At 42.0% G+C, this 23,813-nt stretch overlaps 1 protein-coding gene across 1 annotated transcript in view; it reads right to left on the bottom strand.

The window, feature by feature from the left end:
• LOC144668538 (isobutyryl-CoA dehydrogenase, mitochondrial-like) overlaps nucleotides 1-23,813 on the bottom strand; it is a 70,506-nt gene that overhangs the window by 12,306 nt on the left and 34,387 nt on the right. The window contains 5 exon segments of the mRNA XM_078530675.1: nucleotides 1,056-1,153; nucleotides 2,852-2,987; nucleotides 4,456-4,593; nucleotides 4,756-4,832; nucleotides 7,451-7,560. Coding sequence (XP_078386801.1) covers nucleotides 1,056-1,153; nucleotides 2,852-2,987; nucleotides 4,456-4,593; nucleotides 4,756-4,832; nucleotides 7,451-7,560 — 559 coding nt within the window.

Here is a 23,813-nt window from a genome sequence, read left to right as displayed (position 1 = left end):
GAACTGTAACTATGAGGATAGATTGGAGAGGTTGTTTTCCCTTAGCGACAAGAAGGTCGAGGGGAGACTTGAAAGAGTTATTCAAGATCCTGAGGGGCATGGACAGGGTAAATAGTGAGAAACTGTTTTCACTCAAGGGAGCATCAAGAAATAGAGAGCACAGATTCAAAATAATTGGCAAAGGGAGTAAAAGTTATTCCAGGAAAAAGTTTTGGAGTCTGGAATGAACTTCGTGAGAGGGTGGCGGAGGGAGGTTCAATTGAGGTATTCAAAAGGGAATTGGATGACTATCTGAAAAGAAATAATGTGCAAGGTTATGGGGATAAGGCAGGGGAGTGGGACTAGGTAGAATGCTTTTTCAGAGAGCCAGTACAGATTCGATGGGCCGACTGGGCTCCTTCTGCACTGTAAAGCTTCTGTGATTGTGGGGGAAACCAGAACACGGGGACATTGTTTATAAATAAGAGGTCTCCCTTTTAAGACAGAGATGAGAAAATTTTTCTTTCAGAGGGCCATTAGAGTGTGGAATTCTCTTCTCCAGAAGATAGTGGAGGCTGGGTCTTTAAATTTATTGAAGGCTTTTTGTTAGACAAGGGAGTCATAGGTTATGGGGGGCAGACTGGAAAGTGGAGTTGAGACCACAACCAGATCAGCCATGATCGTACTGAATAGTGGAGCAGGCTTGAAGAGCTGAATGGCATACTCCTTCTCCTAAGTCCTGTGTTCCGACGTTCCCCTGTGGTGATATCGTGGGTCAGTCAAAGCGCAACGCTAGACACTGCTTCAACACTACACTGTTCTTGTTTATTTACTTTGTAGCATGTCACTGGGCCCTAATGAAATAAGGTAGCAGCCACACTTGCATCGCCATCAGCACAAGTTTTCAAGTTCTTTGAAAAGCTACATTCTGAACATCTCCTTTAACCCAACATTGCTCCACTGGCTATAAGAGTATCGTGCATAGAGCAATTTTAAAGTACTGCCAAATAATTGTACTCCACACTCATGACAGTACTCTGCAAGGACTGTACCTCTGTGGAAAGGGTCTTTCATACCTGACTGTTGGCAAGAGGTTTTCCAAATTGTTTGCGGACTTTTAGGTGATCTTGAGTTAAAAGAATGGAGGCATATGCAGCACCTACTGAACACGAAGCTGCAGAAATTACAAGTACGTAGATAGGGTTAGAAACAATAAACGCTAGATTAAATACTGTCGTACAGAGACACACACAGAGTCATTGGGCTTAAAAACACAGGAACAGGAACACGCTATTCAGTCCTTCAAACCTGTTGCTCTATTTAATCGGATCATGGCTAACTCGAATCTTAACTCAATCTACCTGCCTTGGCTCTGCCATCCTCAATACCCTTGCCAAACAAAAATCTATCAAGCTGAGTTCTGGAATTTTCAATTGACTACCTGCCCTCCACACCCCACAAAACTTTTGGGGAAGAGAAGATTTTCATTATCTTCTATGTGAGGGACTGCTTCCTGACATCACCCCTGAATGGTTTAAACTCTAAGTTTAAGTTTATGTCTCCTTATCACCCACCAGAGAATATAGTTTTGTTATATCAAACCTATTATAGGCTTTAATTATATTAAAGACCTCAATTAGATCATCCTTTAATCTTTTAAACTCATTTGAATACAAGCCTAGTCCATGCAACCTGTCCTCATAATTTAATTATTTTTGCCCCTGTATCAATGTGGTAAATTTGTACCGCGCCCCCTCTAAGGTCAACATATCCTGCCTTAGCATGCAGTACATAGAACTGAACGTAGTACTCTAAATGGGGTCTGACCAAGGCTTTGTACAATTGTACCATATCTTTTACCCTTTCATATTCCTGCACCTTTGTGATAAAGGCCAACATTCCATTAATCTTTTCAATTATTTTTGTACTTCACCACTAGCTCTGAATTACTTCTGTACTTACATGGCTGGTCCAGTTCAATTTTCTGCAGGTTACCATTGACCAGAAACTGAACTGGACCAGGCTGCAAGAGCAGTTCAAAGACTGGGAATTCTGCAGAGAGTAACTGTCCACCATCTATCTACATGGTACAAGTCAGGAGTGTGATGGAATATTCTCCACTTGCCTGGATGAGTGCAGCTCCAACACCACTCAAGAAGCTCAACAGCATCCAGGACAAAGCAACCTCATTTGATTGGCACACCATCTAGCACCTTCAACACCCACTCCCTCCACCACCAACTCACTGTGGTAGCTATGTGCACCACTACAAGGTGCACCGTAGCAACTCACCAAGGCTCCTTCGACGGCACATTCCAAGCCCACAACCTCTATCATCTAGAAAGACAATGGCAGCAGATGAATGGGAACTCCACCACCTGGACGTTCCCCTCCAAGACACACACCACCCTGACTTGGAACTATCCTGCCTTTCCTTCATTGTCCCTGGAACTCCCTTCCTAACAGCACTGTGGGTGTACCTACACCGCATGAACTGCAGCGGTTTAAGAAGGCAGCTCACCACCACCTTCTCAAGGGCAATTAGGGATGGGCAATAAATGCTGGCCTAGCGAAGCCCACATCCCATGAAAGAATGAACAGTGGACATGCTCTGCATCACTCAGCTCTGAGCTCAGCATTACTGAAGTATCGGGCCCCAGGGTATATCAGGCTGTGGCTTGGCTTTGTAGGCCTGCTCACTAGCTCAGCACAATGGTAAGCTGCAGTAGGGATATACCCACCAGAACTGTCGAAGGAAATTAAAGAATGGAAGTATGGATCAAAACAGCGCCTTCCATAATGGAGAAGAGGAAGCGTTCAGCAGGGCCCCTAGGGCTGCCCATTGATTTCTTTAGCTCTCAAGTTTTCTTACCAATGTTGATTCTTCCGCCATTCAGTCCATTCATTGCTATGGAAAATCCATCACCTTCTTTTCCAATCAAGTTACTAACGGGAACAGCACAGTCCTCAAATATCACAGCTCGAGTTGGCTGGCAGTTCCATCCAACCTTAAACAATAAGACAGGAATGGGTCAAATGAGGTTTGCTCAATTCACATTTTTAGACATATATGCAGATATCTTTTTCATGGACTGGGTCAACAGAGCAAAACCAAATAAAGAGACAGGTCCAAGCCCTAGTTAATAAAGAGGACAGAGCACCATTAAAGGCAGTAAGCAGGTTTCAAGCTATTTGCATTGTGAAGATTTAATTAACTCTGTCTTTAGCTCGGTTAGTTGAAAGTTCTTTCTTGTTAGGCAAAGAGCATAGGAAAGAGAAGAGGGAATTAAAAAATTTTTTGTTGAGTTCAGTTTTAACCTCTAACCCAGAGTTCCTTCCATCAGCAGTGCTAACTAAGCAGGCAGTTGGGTGTCACAATTGAATTATTGCATGAATTGCTTTCTGTCACTTGTGCCCTCTGTTACTGCTTATTCCTCCAGAAAATGCTAGATGAATGTTACCAAAAAGCAATAGTATCTTGGTCACTGCACTTCTTCACACCTCAGGTACCTTAGCTACACCAGAATCATGCCAAAGCAAAAGGAAGTCAGTGCCCCAGGAACCTTAAGATAAAATCAAAATACTGCGGATGCTGGAAATCTGAAACAAAAACAGAAAATGCTGGAAAAACTCAGCAGGTCTAACAGCATCTGTGGAGAGAAACAAAAAGAGTTAACGTTTCGAGTCCTTATGGCTCTCTGTTCTGAAGAAGAGTCATACGGACTCAAAGCCTTAACTCTTTTTTTTCTCTCCACAGACGCTGTTAGACCTGTTGAGTTTTTCCAATATTTTCTGTTTTTGACCCTGGGAACCTTCCCTGAAAGGCTAGGAAAAGTAAAAAGCTGTAAAGAGGCCAATGTCTGTAAGTCACTAAACATAAAGGTTATAAATGATTAGGCATGTTAATGTGTTATTCAACACAATGAGCCTAACCGTCTAAGTTGTTGGTTCTATAATAATTGTGTTAACTTGGATTCTGATAGTGGACATTAGTTAGGGATTCACTTGGGCTCCTATAAATAGGATCAGTCTGGAACTGGGATTTGGGTTAAGAGGTGAATGCCTGTAATGTGAATCTTTGTAAATAAATGCTCATGAAATGTGTAAAGGTTGGGTCTAGTTCTATTCTTCACCAAATGGCTTTCTGAAGTATAACACAAGTGAGTGCAGCCTGGCCAAAGTATTTTTTGGAGTAAGTCATAAGTTTGTATACCAGAGCTTTTATGGATCGAAAGAGTTTTTCTTGTCTGTGACTTTTGTTGTAATCTAGTCTGAATGGAGAGACCCTCAACTAATTGTGACACAGACATTCAACCTGAATGGGCCAAAGACTGTACAAGTAACAACATCTGCAGGGACTGTCCTATCACACTGCACCAGTTGCAGTAGTTTAAGTATCCACCCTAAAGAACCAACTCTCATTCCTCTAGACCATGAGGAGGGAATCCACTCTACTCCACACTGACTGCCTTTTACCTTTTTCTCTTTCTTGCCGAAGCTGAGCCCAGGTGTATCTTTCTCCACCAACAAACAGGAAATGCCTTTGGGACCCCTGTCTCCAGTCCTGCACATCAACACGTACAGATCAGTTTCTCCTCCACCACTGATAAAAGCCTGAACAAGAAATAAGAGTTCCAGTGATAAGCCAGTGTGACAGGTTTGGCACTTCATGAACACTGATATTCTCAAAGATCTGATCAGACAGTAATACAAATACAGGACATTACTGCAACTATCAAATGTCCTTTGCAAACACATCTCTATATGATTTATTACCTTTGAGCCATTGAGAATGTAGCAATCGCCATCCCGTCTTGCAGTAGTTATTAGTGAAGCTGCATCACTTCCACTTCCTGTTAGATGGAATCAGACAATGTTACAGTGACTGTCTGCTATCGCTTTCCATTTTTACCTAATCTTTCTCATCTGTAAACCCTTCAGCAGTTGCTTATACAGAACTATTTAACACTGCAGGGTTCAGATAATTTTAAAGGAAGCGACACAAGGAGGAAAGAACCTGAAATCATAGTCACTGTTTGACCACTCCTAGAAAGGGAGAAGGTCAAAGGCTAGAGACCCAGTTGACAACTGCAAAGTCGGCACTAAGACCGAACATTTGGCCTATGTGCCAGACGGTGAACTGCCACCTACCATGAGCCAACATTTTTGAGAAAGGAGTAGAGATAACTGCACAATTAGAGAACAAGCAAAATTATGGAACAATAAAATTTGCCACTAACAAGGAATTCACTTGCCCCATCATGCCTGTGCTAGCTCTTTGAATGAGCTATCCACTTAGGCCCATCCCCATACACTTTACCCATAACATATAAAATTTCTATTGGTCAAATATCCACTCCACTTTTATGAATAAGTCATTCTGGGTGGGATGTATCCTAGGTCGCTAAGGGAAGTGTGGGTAGAAAATGAGGAGGTGCAGGGGATAATCTTCTAATCCACCTTAGGTGGAGGGGTGATGCCAGAGGACTGGAGTGTTTCAAATGTTCCATCTTGGTCAAAATAGGGAAGAATAAACTTGGCAACTACAGGCCAGTCAGTTTAACATCTTTGGTGGGGAGGCTTTTAGAAACAATGCTCGGGAAAAACTTAACAGCCACCTCGATAAATAGGAAGCATGATAGTACATCTACTGTCTATAAGATGCACAGCAGCAACTGGTCAAGGCTCTTTCCAAAATACCTTCCAAACCCCTGGCCTCTACCCTAGAAGAGCATGGGAACGCCACCACCTGCAAGTTCTCTGCAAGCCACACACCATTCTGATTTGGAATTACATTGCTGTTCCTTCACTGTGGTTGGGTCAAAATTCTGCTAACTCTTGACCTAACACCACATGGATTGTAGCATTTAAGGAAGGCAACTTACCACTGCCTTCTCAAGGACAATAAGGGATGGGCACAGCGAGGCTCACATTGCATAAATGAATAAAAACATAGGAGAGTCAACGTGGATTTGTTAAGATAAAATCGCATTTGATTAACTTGATTGAGATTTTAGATGAGGTAAGAGATTGGATTAGGAGGGTGCTGTTGATGTTGTACATATGGACTTTCAAAAGGCATTTGATAAGAGTGCCACATTATAAGCTTATTAGTAAAATTGAGGCTCATAGGATCAAAGGGGCAGCTTTAGCATGAATACAAAATTGGCTGAGGGAAAGGAAATAGTTATGGTGGAAAGGAGGGATATGTGAGTGGAGTCCCCCAATGTTCAGTACTAGGCCCACTGTTGTTTTTGATCAATGTTAATGACTTAAATTTGGGGGCACAGGGCACAATTTTGAAATTTGCAGATGACAGAAAACTTGAAAGTGTAGTAAACAGTGAGGAAAATAGTTTATTTATTCTTTCATGGGGTGTGGGCGTCACTGGCTAGGCCAGCATTTATTACTCATCCCTAATTGCCCTTGAGAAGGTGGTGGAGAGCTGCTTTCTTGAACTGCTGCAGTCCATGGTACACCAACAGTACTGTTAGGGAGTTCCAGAATAGACTTTAGTAATAGACTTCAAGGGGATATAGACAGGCTGATGGAATGGGTGGACACACAGCAGATACAATTCAACACGAAGTGTGAGATTAAGGGGTGACAATACAATTTCCCTTACTTGTTTATGGGGTGAAAACAATCAGGTCCTGGAAATTTGGCTATCTTAAACATCATAATTTTATTCCATTACCATTTTTTAAACTTATATTAAATCCACTAAGCTCCTCTTCTTGAATTATTTTAAGGTATTATTATTATTTTGTCCTTTTCCTCCTCTGTGAAAACAGATATAAACCCTCATTTATCAAGTCTGCTATTTCCTTATAGTCATTATAGTCTCACTTGCAAATATTTTTAATATGCCCACATTCTTCCTTACTACTCTCTTTCTCGAAACATACTAATAAAAACTTTTACTATTCGAATCGATATCTCCTATACACTTTTCATATTCCCTTTTTGAACCTTATTCCTTTTTTTGTAACTTCTATTATTCTTTATAGCTTTCCCAGTCTGCTAAATTTCCACTTTTCCTTTTGTAGGAAGAGTATCTGTTCCTTCTCCCTTCCTTTTCCTCTCACTTTTTCCAAATGTTCACTTATTTTTTTAGTTTCTAGTTCTAAAGAAGGGTAATCACTGAAACATAAATCATCTTTTCTCCCTAATGGTATGGACTGACCTGCTGCTTCCAAGTGCCCTATTTCTAATATCTGTAATTTTTTTCTTATTTTTTGAGTGTCCAATGGTTACTCTCCAGAACTTCCCAAGCACAACTTGGTAACAGGTGCTCAACTGCAGACAATAGCTGCTCAGAGAACAAGAGGATCGGGGTGGGGTAGGGAGGTGGTGGTGGGGGAACTCAAATAGAGACACAGATGAACCTCTAGTTAGCCAATGGAGAATGAGAACTGGATTTGAGGTGTAAGCTTCCCTTCAAAGATTTTTTTTTTGATTAAAATCAGACCTGGCTCAGTGAGACAGTAGGAAGCCAATCTCTCCATGCTGCACAATGTGGGACAGTATTTATGACGCAGCTCTTCGCTCGCAAACGTGTCAATCATCCAAACACACATGCTGTAAAAGGGAACAAAAAAAACAGTTAAGGCTTTGAACATAAACTGGCTCATGACATCAGTACAGAGTGAGTCTCAGCCATAATCCAGGTGCTGAACCATCCCACATGCACCAAAGCAATTTTCCTGTATTGTTAAATGTTTTGACAAACATCCAGTGCTCTCTGGTGAGCAGATTCTGAGAGTCAAATTCTGTACTTTCAGCAAGAGTTTTAATCTACACAGGTGAGAATGTTGAAAGAAATGTGATTTGATGGGAAAGGCTGATACATAAATGTATAATTAGCACAAATTCATGACTGTAACCAAAGCAACACATTGAAAACAGAAAAGGCTGCAAATGCATAGAACAATCTGATTAAGGGTCTCCATTTAAGATGCTAACCAGTTTTCCTCTCCTGGATGCACATTGAGTTGTTGCAAATTTCCATTATTTATTCCCCCCATTTCATTACAATAAATTAAACATAATTTGCTAATCTCACTCCGAGCAGTATGAGAAGTAAGGAAGCCAAGTTTTTTTAACCAAAGACTCAATAATATTCTTTCATTGTTTTCAGCCCCTAATTAAAAAAAGCTGCTTGCTCGTTACTTTTTGTGAAAGGTGAAAGTGGCAAGGCAACAGGCATTAGGATTGGTGAACAAAGGGTAAAAATGTTACAATCACATTACATTAACTCTCAAGAATTTAAATTCAGGAGATACATGGTTGGGAGAACAGGTTTTAGACAGGGTGTCTAAATCAAGACAAGCCTAACCCACAATTTGTCGCTTGGTCGTACAGAATTTGAACATTACTAAAATGAGAGACATGTTGCTGAAGCTTTTCGTCTTGCACTCATCAGGATAAACACAAGAACGTAAATTTCAAACAATCACAACAACTTATACTAAAGGGGAAAAGGTGCCCGACTGGTTGACGAGTCAACTTTCGCCAGGGCGCTGTGTGGAGAAAGCAATGGGGAATGATTGGCTCTCCAAGCTCTCGGGTAATTCAAAAAAGGTGCGAGGCATAGTCTTTATCTTTGCAGAGATCGGATCCCTGTGTATGAATATGTGTCGCTTCTAGCAAGCATAAATGAGCCGTGTTACTCACAGAATCACAGACTTAAGTGCAGGCTGGTTGAGTACGGCCTGTACTCTGCCTATTCTAAACAGCCAGAGGTACATGTTGTTTGATTTGATCACCCAATCATTTAGCCTACATACCTGGAATTGTAGTAGTGCCAAAATTTATACATGACGTTGTCAATTATGGGGTAGGCAGGGAGTCTTTTTTGCATTGATGGCAGCATCTTGTTAGTGAAAAATTGGATTGATAAATCTCATGGATCTGATGAGCTACATTCCAGAGTGTTGAAGGAGGTGGCTATAGTGATAGGGGATACACTAGTGGTTCAAAATTCTATAGATTCTGGAAAGGTTCCTGCAGACTGGAAAGTATCAAAATGTAACCCCACTATTGAAGAAGAGAAGGAGAGAGAAAACAGAGAGCTGCAGACCAGTTAGTTCGATGTCAGTAGGGAAAATGTTAGAATCTATTATAAAGGATATGATAACTACACACTTGGAAAATAATATGATTGAGCAGAGACAACATAGATTTATGAAAAGGAAATCACGTTTGACAAGCCTATTGAGAGTTTTTTTGAGGATATTACTAGTAGCATAGCTAAAAAACCAGTAAATGTGGTGTATTTGGATTTTCAGAAGGCTTTTGGTAAGGTCCCACAAAGTAGGTTAGTAAACAAACTTAAAGCATATGGGATTGGGGATAATATACTGGAATGGGTTCAGAATCGTTTAAGAGACAGAAAACAAGTAGGAATAAATGGATCATTCTCAGGATGGCAGGTTGTTACCACTGGGGTACTGCAGGGATCAGTGCTGGGGCCACAGTTGTTCAATCAATACACATGATTTGAATGTGGGGATCACATATATTGGGTTGAATTTTGCCCTCGTCAGGCCCGGGAGAGGTCGCGAAGCCGACTGCCGCCCGTGATTGGATCCTGACATCAATTTCACAGGCAGGTCAATTAACGGCCAGCTAGCATGAAACGTATGCTACAACACTGAGCGTTGCCGGGGTGGGGGCGAGAGGAAGGCGAGCGCAGAAGTTTGCACATGCACGTAAAAGCTCCCTGAGGCACAGAGCTGCCTCAGGGAGCTGAAGATTTTTTAAATCAAAAATAAAGAACTTTCAAATGTTAAAAACATGTCCCCTCTGTCACATGAGCAGGGACAATGTTATAAATGAGATTTAAATATTTTTTTTTATTTTTAATTCCTGTTGGAAACCTCATCCCGCCCGTTGCTGAGGTTTCATAAAAAATCCAAAGGCTTGGATGGTTGGACGGGCAGTGAAAAATCCGATTTAATAAATTGATTAAGGGCCTTAATAGGCCTCTTAATTGTCGGCGGGTGTGCTGCCGCCTCTCGCGCTCACCTGCTGAGCGAAACATCACGAGAGTGTTCAATGATGTCGGGACGCTTGCCTGACATCATCGCGTACTATTTTACTCTCGCTCAGGTCAGGCATGCATCCGTCTGACGAGAGAAAAATTCTGCCCAATATTTCCAAATTTGCCGATGACATAAAACTAGGTGAAAATATAAGTTGTGAGGAGGGTGCAAGGAGGCTTCAAGAGGACTTGGACAAGCTAAGTGAATGGGCAAGAACATGGCAGATGGAATATAATGTATATAATTGTAAAGTTATCCACTTTGAAAAAAATAGGCAGAGTATTTCTAAAATGGTGAAAGGTTGGGAAGTGCGATGTCCAAGGGGACCTTGGTGTCCTTGTTCATGAGTCACTAAAAGCTGGCATGTAGGTACAGCAAGCAATTAGGAAGGCAAGTGGTATGTTGGCCTTCATTACAAGGGGATTTGAGTACAGGAGCAAATATGTCTTGCTGCAATTGTATAGAGCCTTGGTGAGGGTGCATCTGGAGTATTGTGCAGTTTAGGTCACCTTATCTAAGGTCTCTTTATCGAAAGTACGATGTGCTTGAATGGAGAGAGTTCAACGGAGGTTTACCAGACTAATCCCTGGGATGGCAGGATTGTCTTGAGGAGAGATTGAGGAAACTGGGCCTGTATACTTAAAGGGCATGACAGGGCAGATGTAGATAGGATGTTTCTCCTGGTTGATGAGTTCAGAACCAGGGCATACAGTCTCAGAATAAGGGGCAGGCCTTTTAAGACTTCGATGAGGAGGAATTTCTTTACTCAGAGGGTGGTGAATCTTTGGAATTTTCCAAAGGGCTGTGGAAACTCAATCATTGAGCATGGTCAACTAAGAAATCGATAGATTTCCGGATACTAATGGCATCAAGGGATATGGGGTGTTGTGGAAAAGTGGCGTTGAGGTAAATGATCAGCCATGATCTAATTGAATGGCAGAGCTGGATCAACAGGCCGAATGCCCTATTCCTACTCCTTTGTTCCTAATTACTACTCGTGTAGCTACTGCATAACAGCAGCGCGAAATGGCTTGCTTGACCTGTTGTTCAAATTTTTGAGCTACTTTGCCTTTCCAAGCTAATTCCAGAAAGACTGCACTTTTCAGGTCTTAAGGTAGTGTTAAAGTAGTCTTAAGGTAGCCCATTTGCAAGCTTGCATGACACACAGCAAAAAAATGATCTGATCAGGGTAACCATTATCCAACGGGATAGAAAGGCGTTCAGCCTACCACACAACAGAGAAACGTGGTATGTGAATTTCAATGTCAAGTACCTTGAATTGAAGTACTTTGAGCTGCATTCATCCAGGCAAGTGGTCAGTATTTCACCACATTCCTGACTTGTGCCTTGTGGACAGGCTTTGGGGAGTTAGGAGGTGAGTTACTCACTGCAGGATTCTCAGCCTCTGACCTGCTCTTACAGTATATATGTGACCAGAAAATTAACTGGACCAGTCAATATTAACCACAGGATGTTAATGATGGGGTTTTTTCCAATGCCAATAATGCCACTGAATATCAAGGAAAGATGGTTAGATTCTTTCTTTTTGGTGATGGTCATTGCCTGGCACTTGTGTAGCACAAATGTCACTTGCCACTTATCAGCCCAAGCCTGAATGATGACCAGACCTTGCTTGCTGCATGTGGGCACAGCCTGCTTCAGTATGAAGAGTTGGGAATGGAACTGAACACTGAAATCATCAGTGAACATCCCCACTTCTGATCTTATGTTGTAGAGAAGGTAATTGATGAAGCAGCTGAAGATGGTTCATCCTAAGACGCTGCCCTGAGGGACTCCTGCAGGAATGTCCTATGGCTGAGATGACTGACCTCCAACAACCACAACCATATCCTTTGTGTTAGGTACAGGTCCAACCAGTCGAGGGCTTTCCCCCTGATTTCCATTGACTTCAATTTTGCTAGGGCTGCTTGACACCAAACTCAGTCAAATGTTGCCATGATGTCAATGGCTGTCACTCTCACCTCACCAGGGCCAAAGCTGTGAGGAGCACAGGGGCCAAGTGGACATGGACTGCAGTGGTTCAAGGCGGCAGCTAATCACCACTTTTAAGGGCAATTAAGAATGGGCAATAAATGCTGGCTTGGCCAGCAAAGCCCACATCCCATGAATGGATAAAAAAGAGTGGCCCTGGCAGAACCCAAACTACACGTCAATGAGGTTATTGCTGAGCAAGTGCCGCTTGATCGTGCTGTCAACAACATCTTTGACCACTTTGCTGATGATTGAGAGTAGACTGACAGGGCACTAACTGGCTGGTTGGATTTATCCTGCTTTTTGTGGACAGGACATACTTGGGCAATTTTCTACATTGCCTGGTAGATGCCGGTGTTACAGCTTGACTCAGGGCATGGCTAGTTCTGGAGCACAAGTCTTCAGTTCGACTGCTGGGATGGTGCTAGGGCCCATAGCCTTTCCTCTATCCAGTGCTTTCAGTCGTTTCTTGATGTCACGTGAGTGAGTCAAATTAGCTGAAGATTGGCATCTGTGATAGTGGGGACCTTAGGAGAAGGCCAAAATGGTCATCTACTCAGCACTGCTGGCTGAAGATGGTTGCAAATGTTTCAGTCTTGACCCCATTATTTGCAAGGCTGCTGTGCTATCTAAGGCACTAGGTACCATCAATTATAGGTCTTCTGCTGAATGAAGTGCTGCCAGCTCAATGGTTGACGGGCATAATGTCCTGCAAGGTCAGACCCTTCATTTTGTTTGTCACCCTCTTGCTTTTGGTTGCACTTCAACTTTTCCCCCGTCCTCTGCTCTGCAGAGTCTTTGTTGCTCATAATGCAGTCCACTCTACATTGGGGAGACAGATTGGATGACTACTTTGCAAAACCACCAGTTTAAACCACAAGCATGACTCAGAGCTTCCAGTCGCCTGTAATTTTAATTCTCCATTTGCTCTATGCCCTCGGTCCCCTGCAGTTTTCCAATAAGCTCAACATAAGCTTGAGGAAGAACACCTCATCAACAAGTTCAACAGTTTGAGACGTTAAACAAAAGGGGGCAGAGGTTCTTTTCTCTTTGCAGGTTTTGGATTCACTCTCGTTTTTCCACTTTTTTTGCTTTCAGTTATCAGTTGTTCTTCATGCTACCATTCACACCTCCTCGTTGTTTCTTTACATGTCCCATTACTGTGATCCCGTTCGTCATTTAATCTTCCTGGCCTTCCACTCTATCAAAGATCTTCCAGTGTTCTTTTTTCCGCCCAAACCCTTTCACTTAGTTAAAACTTATTACATTTATAACTTTTCCCAATTCTGACAAAAGGTCATTGATCTTATGCATTAACTCTGTTTTTCTCTCTCCACAGATGCAGCCTGACCTGCTGAATATTTCTAGCATTTTCTGGGTTTTTGAATCATAGTTGGGTTTCAGTTCCAAGTGCAGTTTTTGGTCTAGTAGATTGCTGCATGAAATACTATAACAGAATCACAGAATTGTTACGGCGCAGGAGGCCATTCAGCATGTCATGTCTCCACCGGCTCTCTGAATGAGCAATTCACCGCATACCAGTCCCCTGCCTTCTCCCCATCAAGCTGCACATTCTTCTTTTCAGATAACAGTCCAAATTCCCTTTTGAATGCCTCGGTTGGACCTGCCTGCACACTCCAAACCCCAACTATTTGCTGTGTGAAAAAGTTGTTCCTCCTGTTGCTTTTGCTTCTTTTGCCAATTACTTTAAATCTCTGCCCTCTTGTTCTTGATCCTTTCACAAGTGGGCACAGTTTCTCCCTATTTACTCTGTCCAGACCCCTCATGACTTTGAATATCCCTATCAAATCTCCTCTCAGCCTTCTTTCCTCCAAGGAAAATGGTCTCAACTTCTCCAATCGATCTTCAGAGCTGAAGTTCCTCAACCTGGAACCATTCTTGTGAATCTTTTCTGCACTCTCTCCAATGGCATCACATCTTTCCTAAAGTGCGGTGTCCAGAGCTGGATGCAATACTCCAGCTGAGGTTAAACTAGTATCTTATACAATTTTGACATTATCCCCTAGTTCTTGTACTCTATGCGGCTATTAATAAGCCTAGGATACTCTGTGTCTTTTAACCACTGTCTCAACCTGTCCTGTCCTGTCACCTTCAATGACTTATACGCCCAGGTCCTTCTGCTCCTGCACCCCCTTTAGAGTTGTACACTTTATTTTATATTGTCCCACTATGTTGTTGCTAATGAATCACTTCACATTTCTCGATATTGAACTTCATCTGCCCATTTCACCAATTTGTTTGTCCTTTTGTAGTTCTACACTGTCCTCACAGTTCACAATGTTTCCAAGTTACATAATATCCACATATTTTGAAACTGTGCCCTGTACACCATGGTCTAGGTTATTAATATATATCAGGAACAGCAAGGGTCTCAACACTGACCACTGGGAGCTCCATTACAAACCTTCCTCGAGCCCAAAAAATATCCATTAACCACAACTCTCCTGTCACTCAGCCTGTTTCATATCCATGTTGTTACTGTCCTTTTTATTCAATGAGCTATAACTTTGCTCACAAGTCTGTTGTGCAGCACTGTACCAAATGCCTTTTTGAAGTAGATGAAAGAGCTAATGATAGATTTGTATAAAGCAATGTTTAAGCCAAAGATAGAGCAGCATGTGCAGCATGAGGCATTCCCATTATGGTCAGAGTGTGGATGGGAAACTGCAGCAATGAACAAAAATTTGACATCCTGGGACTATTTCCACTGCATAACAGAAGACAAAGTTCTAATAGAGCTTTGCAAGACAATGAGCATTTTTGATAGTGAATATAGAAAGGCTGTTGGAAAGACAATGTTGTTTCTGATGTATTCTGTTTGGACTTGTCACCAGAGGCTGGAAAGAAATTGGGAGAAATTTCTTAGCAGTTCATTAACAGTATGGAATACACAGGGACTGTTTGAGACAAAGACCATCGCATCTTAGATGGGAAAAGTGTATAAATATTTTAAGGAAGGGAAGGCACAGCACATTGGGGAAGAGAGTTGAGCAGTGTAATTAGTTTTCCATTGCTTTAGCCAAGAGCCCAACAGGCATAATTAGCTGAACAGCTCTCCTCTGTGCAAGTGCTTTCGATGCTGACTGCCCTGCAGCAACTGTCCAAGTGACCATTCCCCACGTGTCTACCTCAACAGTGCTGACTGCCACGTGATGTAACCAATGAGTTGGGCTGTGTTGTGACCGTTATCCACATAGCCACACTTCCAGCAGCAGTGAGTGGACAGTGATTAACAGCAGAAACCATGACTCATTGTCTGCACCCTAGGTAAGGGTACCAAGGCTACTGAGGTGCAGCTAGCCAACTGAGGCGAATATCAGGTAACTGAGCACCAACTCACTTTCTGGCTGTGACCAGGTGAATGGCATATAAGTGCTGTTTTGTCTTCACACCGATTCAGGCTGGTGTATCTGGGGCCGAGAGTTTGTTGACATTGATTAGTGATTATTGCACAATATGATAAGAAAAATGTTTATCAGAATCACCCAGAAGCAAGGCCTCAGGAAATATCTGCATTTCAGTTGAACTTCAGCACAATTTTTACCAACACTAGGTTTTAAAAAACAAACCTATACAATTTCTTGAAATTGTCTAATATTGAGATGATGGTTAAGGTTTGCTTGTGTTGCCTTTTGATCATGAATGGAAGAGTGTCTAATGTGGTCGGCAACATCTGCTTTAATCTGCCTCTTGGTATGCAATCAAAACCAGATGTGTAATTAAAATAGAGACAATATTTTTAAACCATAGTCACTGGGTGGGATTTTGATGCCGAAGTAATACTCCAGCTAAGACTGGAATACAGAGTAACAACACATGCAGCTTGGAGCTGCTAATCACAAGCTCATATCTTTGTTTGCATTCTTGTGATAAAAGGCAGAATGAAGCCTTTGTTTTTGTTCTCTGCTGATTTTGACCTTGTGCCCTTCAACCCACATCATTTACAGATTGAGAGGAATAATTTTTCCAACACTGACCCCTGGGGGAACACCAGGGTATATTCACTAGTTTGAAAAACACCCACTAACCATTTTCCAGGCCATTCACCAATCTTCTTTATAAACTGCTATATCCCCTTTACTGCTGTGTGCCTTGAATTTCTTCAACAAGCTTCCTAACCAGCACCTCATCAAATTCTATGTTTCAGCGTCGCCTTCATCAGTTAAATCTATTTGACAAAACTTGCCTTTTGCAAATCTGTGCTGCTGCCCTTAATTAACCAATGTCTCTCGAGACGCGTATTAACATTATCCTCTATTGTGGCCTCTAAAAACTTAACCACTGCCCAAGTTAGGCTGACTGCTCTACAGTGACCTGATTTATCTTTCTTTTTCAAACATTCAGCCCTCAGCAGAACACCCCCTCAGCATTCTACGGTGTATTTTTAAGGGTCCAGTTTTGCTATTTTCAAGAACTTGTCTGTAATTATCCTATCCAATCACTTCCCCTATTATACCATTTCATTCTAGTAATCTTTTGTAAAAACCTCAACTTTCTTTAAAAGAAAAACAGAATACCATGAATGCTACAAATTTGAAATGAAAACAGAAAATGCTAGAAACACTCAGCAGGTCAGGCAGTATCTCTAGACAGAGAAACAGAGTTTAAGTTTCAGGTTGCTGACCTTTCATCAGACCTTGACAAGGGTTAGAGATGTAACAGGTTTTGAGCAAGGGGTGGGTGAGACAAGGACAAAAGGAAGGTCTGTGATAGGGTGGAAGATGGGAGAGATTGATTGACAGGAAAGTTAGTCTTCCAGGGCCAAAGGAAAAGTGATGGGACAAGAAAAGAAACAAAAGACGTGCCTAGAGCAGGTGCTGCTGACTGAAAGCAACAATAAGAGAAAAGCCGAAACATGCAAAGCACCAAAACTGGTTGACAGTCTGAAATTGTTGAACTCAATATTGAGTCTGGAAGGCTGTAAAGTGCCTAATTGAAAGATATGGTGTTGTTCCTCAAGCTTATGTTGAGCTTCACTGGAACAATGCAGCAGACCGAGGACAGAGATTTCAGCATGAGAGCAAGATGGAGAATTCAAATCACAGGATACTCGGGGTCATACCTGCGACTGAACTGAGGTGTTCTGAAAAACTGTTACCCAATATGTATTTGGTCTCCCCAATGTAGAGGAGATCACATGTGAGCAGCGAATACAGTATAGTAAATTGAAAGAAGTACATGCAAATCACTGCTTAACCCGGAAGGAGTATTTATGGCCTTGGATGGTGAAGAGAGGAGGTAAAAGGGCAGGTATTATACCTCCTGCACTTGCGTGGAAAAGTGCCGAGAGTTGGGGTTGATTGAGAAGTGGACCAGGATACCACAGAGGGAATAGTCCTTTTGGAATGCCGGGAGGGGAGGGGAGGGGAAGATATGACCCGTGATGGCATCACATTGGAGATGGCAGAAATCTAGGTCTGGTGTTAGCGTTGCAGCATTGAGGTTTATATTGCAAGCAATTCTTCAGAAACAATTGTTTATATAGACCACAGTACCTTAAAATTTCTGGAAAAAATTCAAGACCAGAATGCTAGACTGTTCAGATGAAGTTTATTACTGCAATCGTTTTACAGATTATACATGGCTGGGTGACAAAATTTAATTGCAGCTGCACTGTCAAGGGTTTAAGGATTAAAGGAAATTGGACATTTGAAACATGGAGAATGGGCTGAAATAACCTTTGTTGATACAAAGGCCTTGTGTATATTGTCATGTTAATACATGTACCTGACAGTGTAATAATTTTGTGTATATAGATAAGTAACACGAAACGGGTTGAGAAAATGAAACCATCTTTTAGAATTATGACGATTCATTTTTCCATAATGATGGAGGTGTAAAGAAAATATCATTTTTTTCCAATATTACTGTGGGATACTGTGAAGCAGGCTTGTGGAGGCTGTGTGCGTGTTTTGTGTGTGTGTGACTAATTTAATTAAACTGAAGACAATCAGACTTCAAGGTTTAAATTGTCAAAGGGTTTAGGTGTAAAAGCAGACATTTTGAAGTGGAGATGGACAAGATGGGATCCCAGTAGATACATTGTGAATAGGAATTTGCATTAGGAGATAGATAAAGAGTTGAATTTTTAGTTGTTGAATTTCACAGAGACAGAAAGGAAGTTTTACAACTGGCAAAGATCATAAATAAATAAAGCAAAGTTCAGTTTATTTTTCCCCGCAAGTGTTGGCCATAATGACATGAAAGATTTTAGATTCTGGGAAAGGTAACTTTCAAAAGAAGGTTAAGAACAATGGATTTAAAAGATAAAAGGGAAGAAAATATATTTAAGGAAAGATTGAAAGGTGTATGAGGAGTGGCCATGTGAGGTCTTGAATGGTGGGCTGTGTGAAGACAGACCTGTGAAAAAGCAGCCTATAGCCATCCCCAGAGAAGTGCTTGCTTGTTCCAGAAAGCAAGGTTTTGTTACAAGCCTTGGATTTCCATTGTCAAGTGAAAGGGAGAGAGGTGCTTGCGAAATACCTCCCTTACTGCAAGAGTGGGTACCTTGCGGTAATATTGCTGGATGTTTTATTGATTATGAATCTATTGGGACTGTTGCCTGAAAAAGGGTGGAATTGGGTTCCAGTGATAGTGGAATATTTACTTCTTCAGTACACATACCTTCTTGTAATAAATACAAGTTGCAAAACTGTTGTGATAGCCTGACCAAGTTTCCCTCTGGGATTTGGTCAGACCGGCAAATACCACCTATCATATCATAACACGAAGGCAAAGGGCCTCACAACTTTTCTTTCAATTTTTAATGGTTGGGATATTTAACAATCTCAGGGCCCCAGATGAGGGGTACATGTCCTTTGTCAAAGACAATGAAGAGGTGGGAGTCATGTGACATGGGCCTCTGGCTTGTGGAACCAGTAATATTGCCTTGCTGAACTGCAAAGTCTCAGCCTGCCTTTTTACTATTTGACTAGCAGCCTCACAGACAAGGAGCTCTGGCCCAGGTTGGACACCTGGCCCCATCTACACTGCTTCTGCTGGAAATTCTGTAGCATTGCCTACAAGACTGATCCATCTCTGCACACCTATCTCATCGTGTGAAGTGAACACCACCAGAAAAGCGAATTATTTAGCATCAGTTTTCAGATCACTGACCTCTGTGAAGGAACAACTCATTGGGCTTTGATTCTGGACTCTAGAACCCACATGAAACAATATTTATTTTCTCTGTGGTCTCTGCACTGTAAATCTTTCTTTTCTCTATCCCTTTTTTTGTTTGAATGTTCAATGTTTCAATGTTGCGACCCTCCTCCCGCATTTTAAGTAAGTGCAAATAAAACTAATGCTTTGAGTTCATCCTATCTCGAGCTTGCTTTTGGGTTATTAATAGAACATTAGAATGATAGGTCTACCAGTACAGTCCTGCTGATGTACCTTGGGGAGGAGGTAGAAACCAGCTGTATGGGGTTGGGGAAGTATGAGGTGGAAAGCTATGGATGGAAGATCATCGGAGGAGATAAGATCAGTGATTGTTCTGGGAACAATGGCTTCATGCTCGATGGTAGGGTCATGGTCCAAGGGGAGGTAGGAGGAAGAGAAGAGTTGGTGTTCAGCCTCTGCAAGTTAGAGATCAGCTCACCAGACAACAGCAACCCCCTTGTCAGCAGCTTTGTAACAAGGTCAGGGTTAGGTCTGAGAGAAAAGAGTGTAGCAAGCTCAGACAGGTTAGAGTGAGTGAAGGGAGGGAAATTTAGATGTCCAATATCACGCCATCAGTCCTTAGTGAAAGATCAAGAAAGGGTAAAAGGCCAGAGGGAGGGGTCCAGATGGAGGGACAATACTGGAGTCAGGTGAAAGGGTCCATTGAGCAGTGTGGGGTGGGGGAGGGAGGAGTTGGGGGTGTGGAGCATTCCTGGCCAAAGAAGTGGACATAGATGCGAAGGCGACAGAACAGCTCCATGTCATGCCGACCTCGAAATTCATAAGGGGATAAAACTTGGTCCTTTGCTAAGGACAGGTCGTTCAGGATCAGAGAGAGAAAGATCGGAGGGTATTGTGAATAAACTGCAAGGGGCAGGGTCAGAAGGAAGTAAAGGGGAAGAGAGATCTGGAAGGGCATTGGTACCCATGAGTTTTGGATGTTGTGATCCTTAACATCTAAAAGAAAGGTTTTTTTTGTTAAGGCATTAGATGAGTCGAAGGACGAAACAGAACTATGGACCAGGACAGCTTTGAGATATAGTGAGTCTGTGCTGCTGAAAAGAGTGGTTGAGATTGTTCATGTGGCAGCGCATGACTGAGTGTGGATCTCAGACAGTTGCTGGGGAAGGAAATGTGGCTGTGGGAGTGGTTTTTTGTTTAAACATACAAATTAGGAGCAGGAGGAGGCCACTCAGCCCCTCGAGCCTGCTCCGCCATTCAATAAGATCATGGCTGATCTGATTGTAACCTCAACCCCATATATCCACCCTGATAACCTTTCACCCCCTTGTTAATCAAGAATCTATCTAGTTCTGCCTTAAAATTAGTCAAGGGCTCTGCTTCCACCACCTTTTGAGGAAGATAGTTCCAAAGACTTATGAGCCTCAGAGAAAAAAAATTCTCCTCATCTTTGTTTTAAATGAGCGATCCCTTATTTTTAAACAGTGACCCCTTGTTCTAGATTGTCCCACAAAACAAACCATCCTCTTCACATCCACCCTGTCAAGACATCTCAGGATCTTAAAGTTTTCAATCAAGTCACCTCTTATTCTTCTAAATTCCTGTGGATACAAGCCTGACCTGCCCAACCTTTCCTCATAAGACAGCCTGCCCATTCCCGGTATTAGTCTTAGTAAAGCTTCTCTGAACTGCTTCTAACATATTTATATCTTTTCTTGAATAATGAGACCAGTATTCCAGATGTGGTCTCACCAGTGCCCTGTACAACTGAAGCATAACCTCCCTACTTTTGTAATGATTTCCCCTCGCAATAAATGATAACATTCTATTAGCTTTCCTAATTACCTGCTGTACCTGCATACTAACCTTTTGTGATTCATGCACTAGGACACCCAGATCCCTCTAAATGTCAGAGTTCTGCAATCTCTCACTGTTTAGATAATAAATTTTTTTATTCTTCCTACCAAAATGAACAATTTCACATTTGCCCATATTACACTCCATTTGCCAGGTCTTTGCCCATTCACTTAACCTATGTCCCTTTATAGCCTCCTTATGCCATCTTCACAATTTACTTTTCTTCCTATCTTTGTGCCGTCAGCAAATTTAGCAACCATTCCCCGTCATCCATGTCATTTATATAAATTGTAAAATATTGAGGCCCCAGTACTGATCCCTGTGGTACACCACTTGTCACCTGATCAAACATGAGAAGGGAAATGGAAAGCAATGAAGGGTAAGTAAACAAACTGAAATCCTGTCGGAAAGAAGAGCAGAATTTCAAGGTTAGCATTCCTGGAATTGAAAAGCAGAATACTGTGAATGGTGGAAACCTGAAATAAAAACTGAAAATGCGGGAAATACTCAGGTCAAGCAGCATCTGTGGAGAGAAAAAGAGTTAACAATTCAAGTCGCTGACCTCGCATCAGAACTCGGAAAAGTTAGAGATGTAATAGGTTTTGAGCAAGGGATGGGTGGGACAAGGACAAAAGGAAACTGTGACAGCGTGTATTGCAGACAGCGGGGATGGTTTCATTTAAACAGCCCTGATTTCTTCTCTCACCACCTGTCCATAAAGAGAAAGGGGTTTTTGATTTGCTTCCCACTTTAAATGCGATAGTGTATTTCCCAACCCCTCTGCTTTGGTGTGATCCAATTGCTATTAATAACCCCACAGCAAACCCGTGATAGGATGGACTCAAACCCGGGAGGAGGGTAGCAATGTGGCCTCTTTTTCACTCATATAATAAGAGGGCTAGAGAAAGAAAGATTTACAGGGTGAAGGCCACAAAGAAAAGAATTATTGAACACACGTGAAACGGAGTCCAGAATCAAAGTCCAATGGTGTATTCCTTCACAGAAGTTGGCAATCTGAACTAATGCTGTATAATTCACTTTTCCAGTAGAGTTGACTTCCAAGATGAGAAAGGTATGTGAAGATGAATCAGTCTTGTAGGCGATGGTACAGAGGTTCAGTAGTTCCAGTAGAAACTGTATCGATGGAGCCAGGCATTCAAACCTGGACTGAGCCCCTTTTCTGTGCTGCTGCTCGATAGATGGAAAGATGGCAGATTGAGCTTTGCAGGTCCACAAGGCAATATTACTGGTTCCACCAGCTAAGGGGGTCAGGTCACATGACTCCTAACTCTCCACTTTGGCATTGACAAAGGGTGTGTATCCCTTTCTCTAGGTCCCTGAGATTGTTAATGTTCCAACCATTAAGTATTGAATGGGTTTCAGGGTCCTTTGTCCTTGCAGATGAATCAGTTGGCCAGGCCTGGCTTATGAAATATAGATGGCCTTTGTATAGTTCTATTTAAATTTGGTCTCTCTAGACCGCAGGGTTCATTAGCATCTCTTCAGAGATAATGAAGCACAAGTGGTGAGAACACCACCACCTGCAAGTTCCCCTCCAAGCCACCCTGACTTGGAAAATATCATCGTTCCTTCACTGTCACTGGGTCAAAGTCCTGGTGCTCCCTCCCTAACAGCACTGTGGGTGTAGCTACACCACATGGACTGCAGCGGTTCAAGAAGGCAGCTCACCACCAAGGGGAATTTGGGATGAGCAATAAATGCTGGCCTAGCCCGCAATACCCACATCCCATTGTTGAGGGTCACAGAGAGACATAGCTTCAGCCATTTTAAAAGGTCGTTGTCCAGTTTTTAATAGTTTAGAAATTATCCATGAGGATATATAAATATATATATTTTATAAAAATATATAGTGTAAGGTCTTAGCCCCTTGACAGATGGAAGGCAGGAGAGATTGAATGACAACAGTTAGTCTTAAAGTGCCAAAGGGAATGGCAAGGGTGTGAAAGAAAAATTCATCTGTCCCTCTATGATCTCCCTTGGCTTTTTGAATGTTCTTTGCTTTCCCATTCCTATCGTCTACATTCCACTTGATTTTCCTTTGCATTTAACCCAGACTTAATTGCTAATACTAGCTTCCATAGTGTTACATTCTCTTCCTAGAGGAATATGCTTGTTCCGTGCGGTGATATAGTTCCAAGATTCTGTGTAATTCATATAGTGGTAGCATTAATATAACACTAGTCTTGGATCTATTTGTTTTAATATCAGTGGTATAAATAGTATATGCTAGATTTGGAGATTTCTATGCTCAGTTTAGTGTGTAATTTAAATGTATTACTTTCTAATTCTTCTATAATGAAACTTCTTTTACCTGTAGTAATGGAAGCCATCCCTTAGTAAATAATTAAAATTGGCAGATAAATGATTCCCCAACTTTTGTAGATGTATGGCACAGCAATATCATCGGCATTAACAATTAAGAGAATTAGCATATTTCCATTAGCAGAGAGGGCAATAGCCAGGAGCGTAGATTTAAGATAACTGGTAGAAAGATTAGAGGATGCTGGGGGTCTGGAACTCACTGCCTGAAAGGGTGGTGGAGGTAGAAACTCTCATTGCATTTAAAAAATACATATGTAGTCATGGTGCAGTGGTATTGTGACTGGACTTGTAATCCAGAGACCCAGGTTCAAATCCCACCATGGCAGATGGTGAAATTGCAAGGCCTCAAGGCCAACCCAGACATACATATCTGTAAACCTGACAAAGGGGCTGGATTAGTCATCCTTAAAAAGTGTGACAATATCAATAAAATGCACACCATCCTTAATGAAG

Source organism: Cetorhinus maximus, chromosome 2 (genome assembly GCF_964194155.1).
Source record: "Cetorhinus maximus chromosome 2, sCetMax3.hap1.1, whole genome shotgun sequence".
NCBI classification, from domain to species: domain Eukaryota; kingdom Metazoa; phylum Chordata; class Chondrichthyes; order Lamniformes; family Cetorhinidae; genus Cetorhinus; species Cetorhinus maximus.
This window is presented reverse-complemented; position numbering and strand designations above follow the sequence as displayed.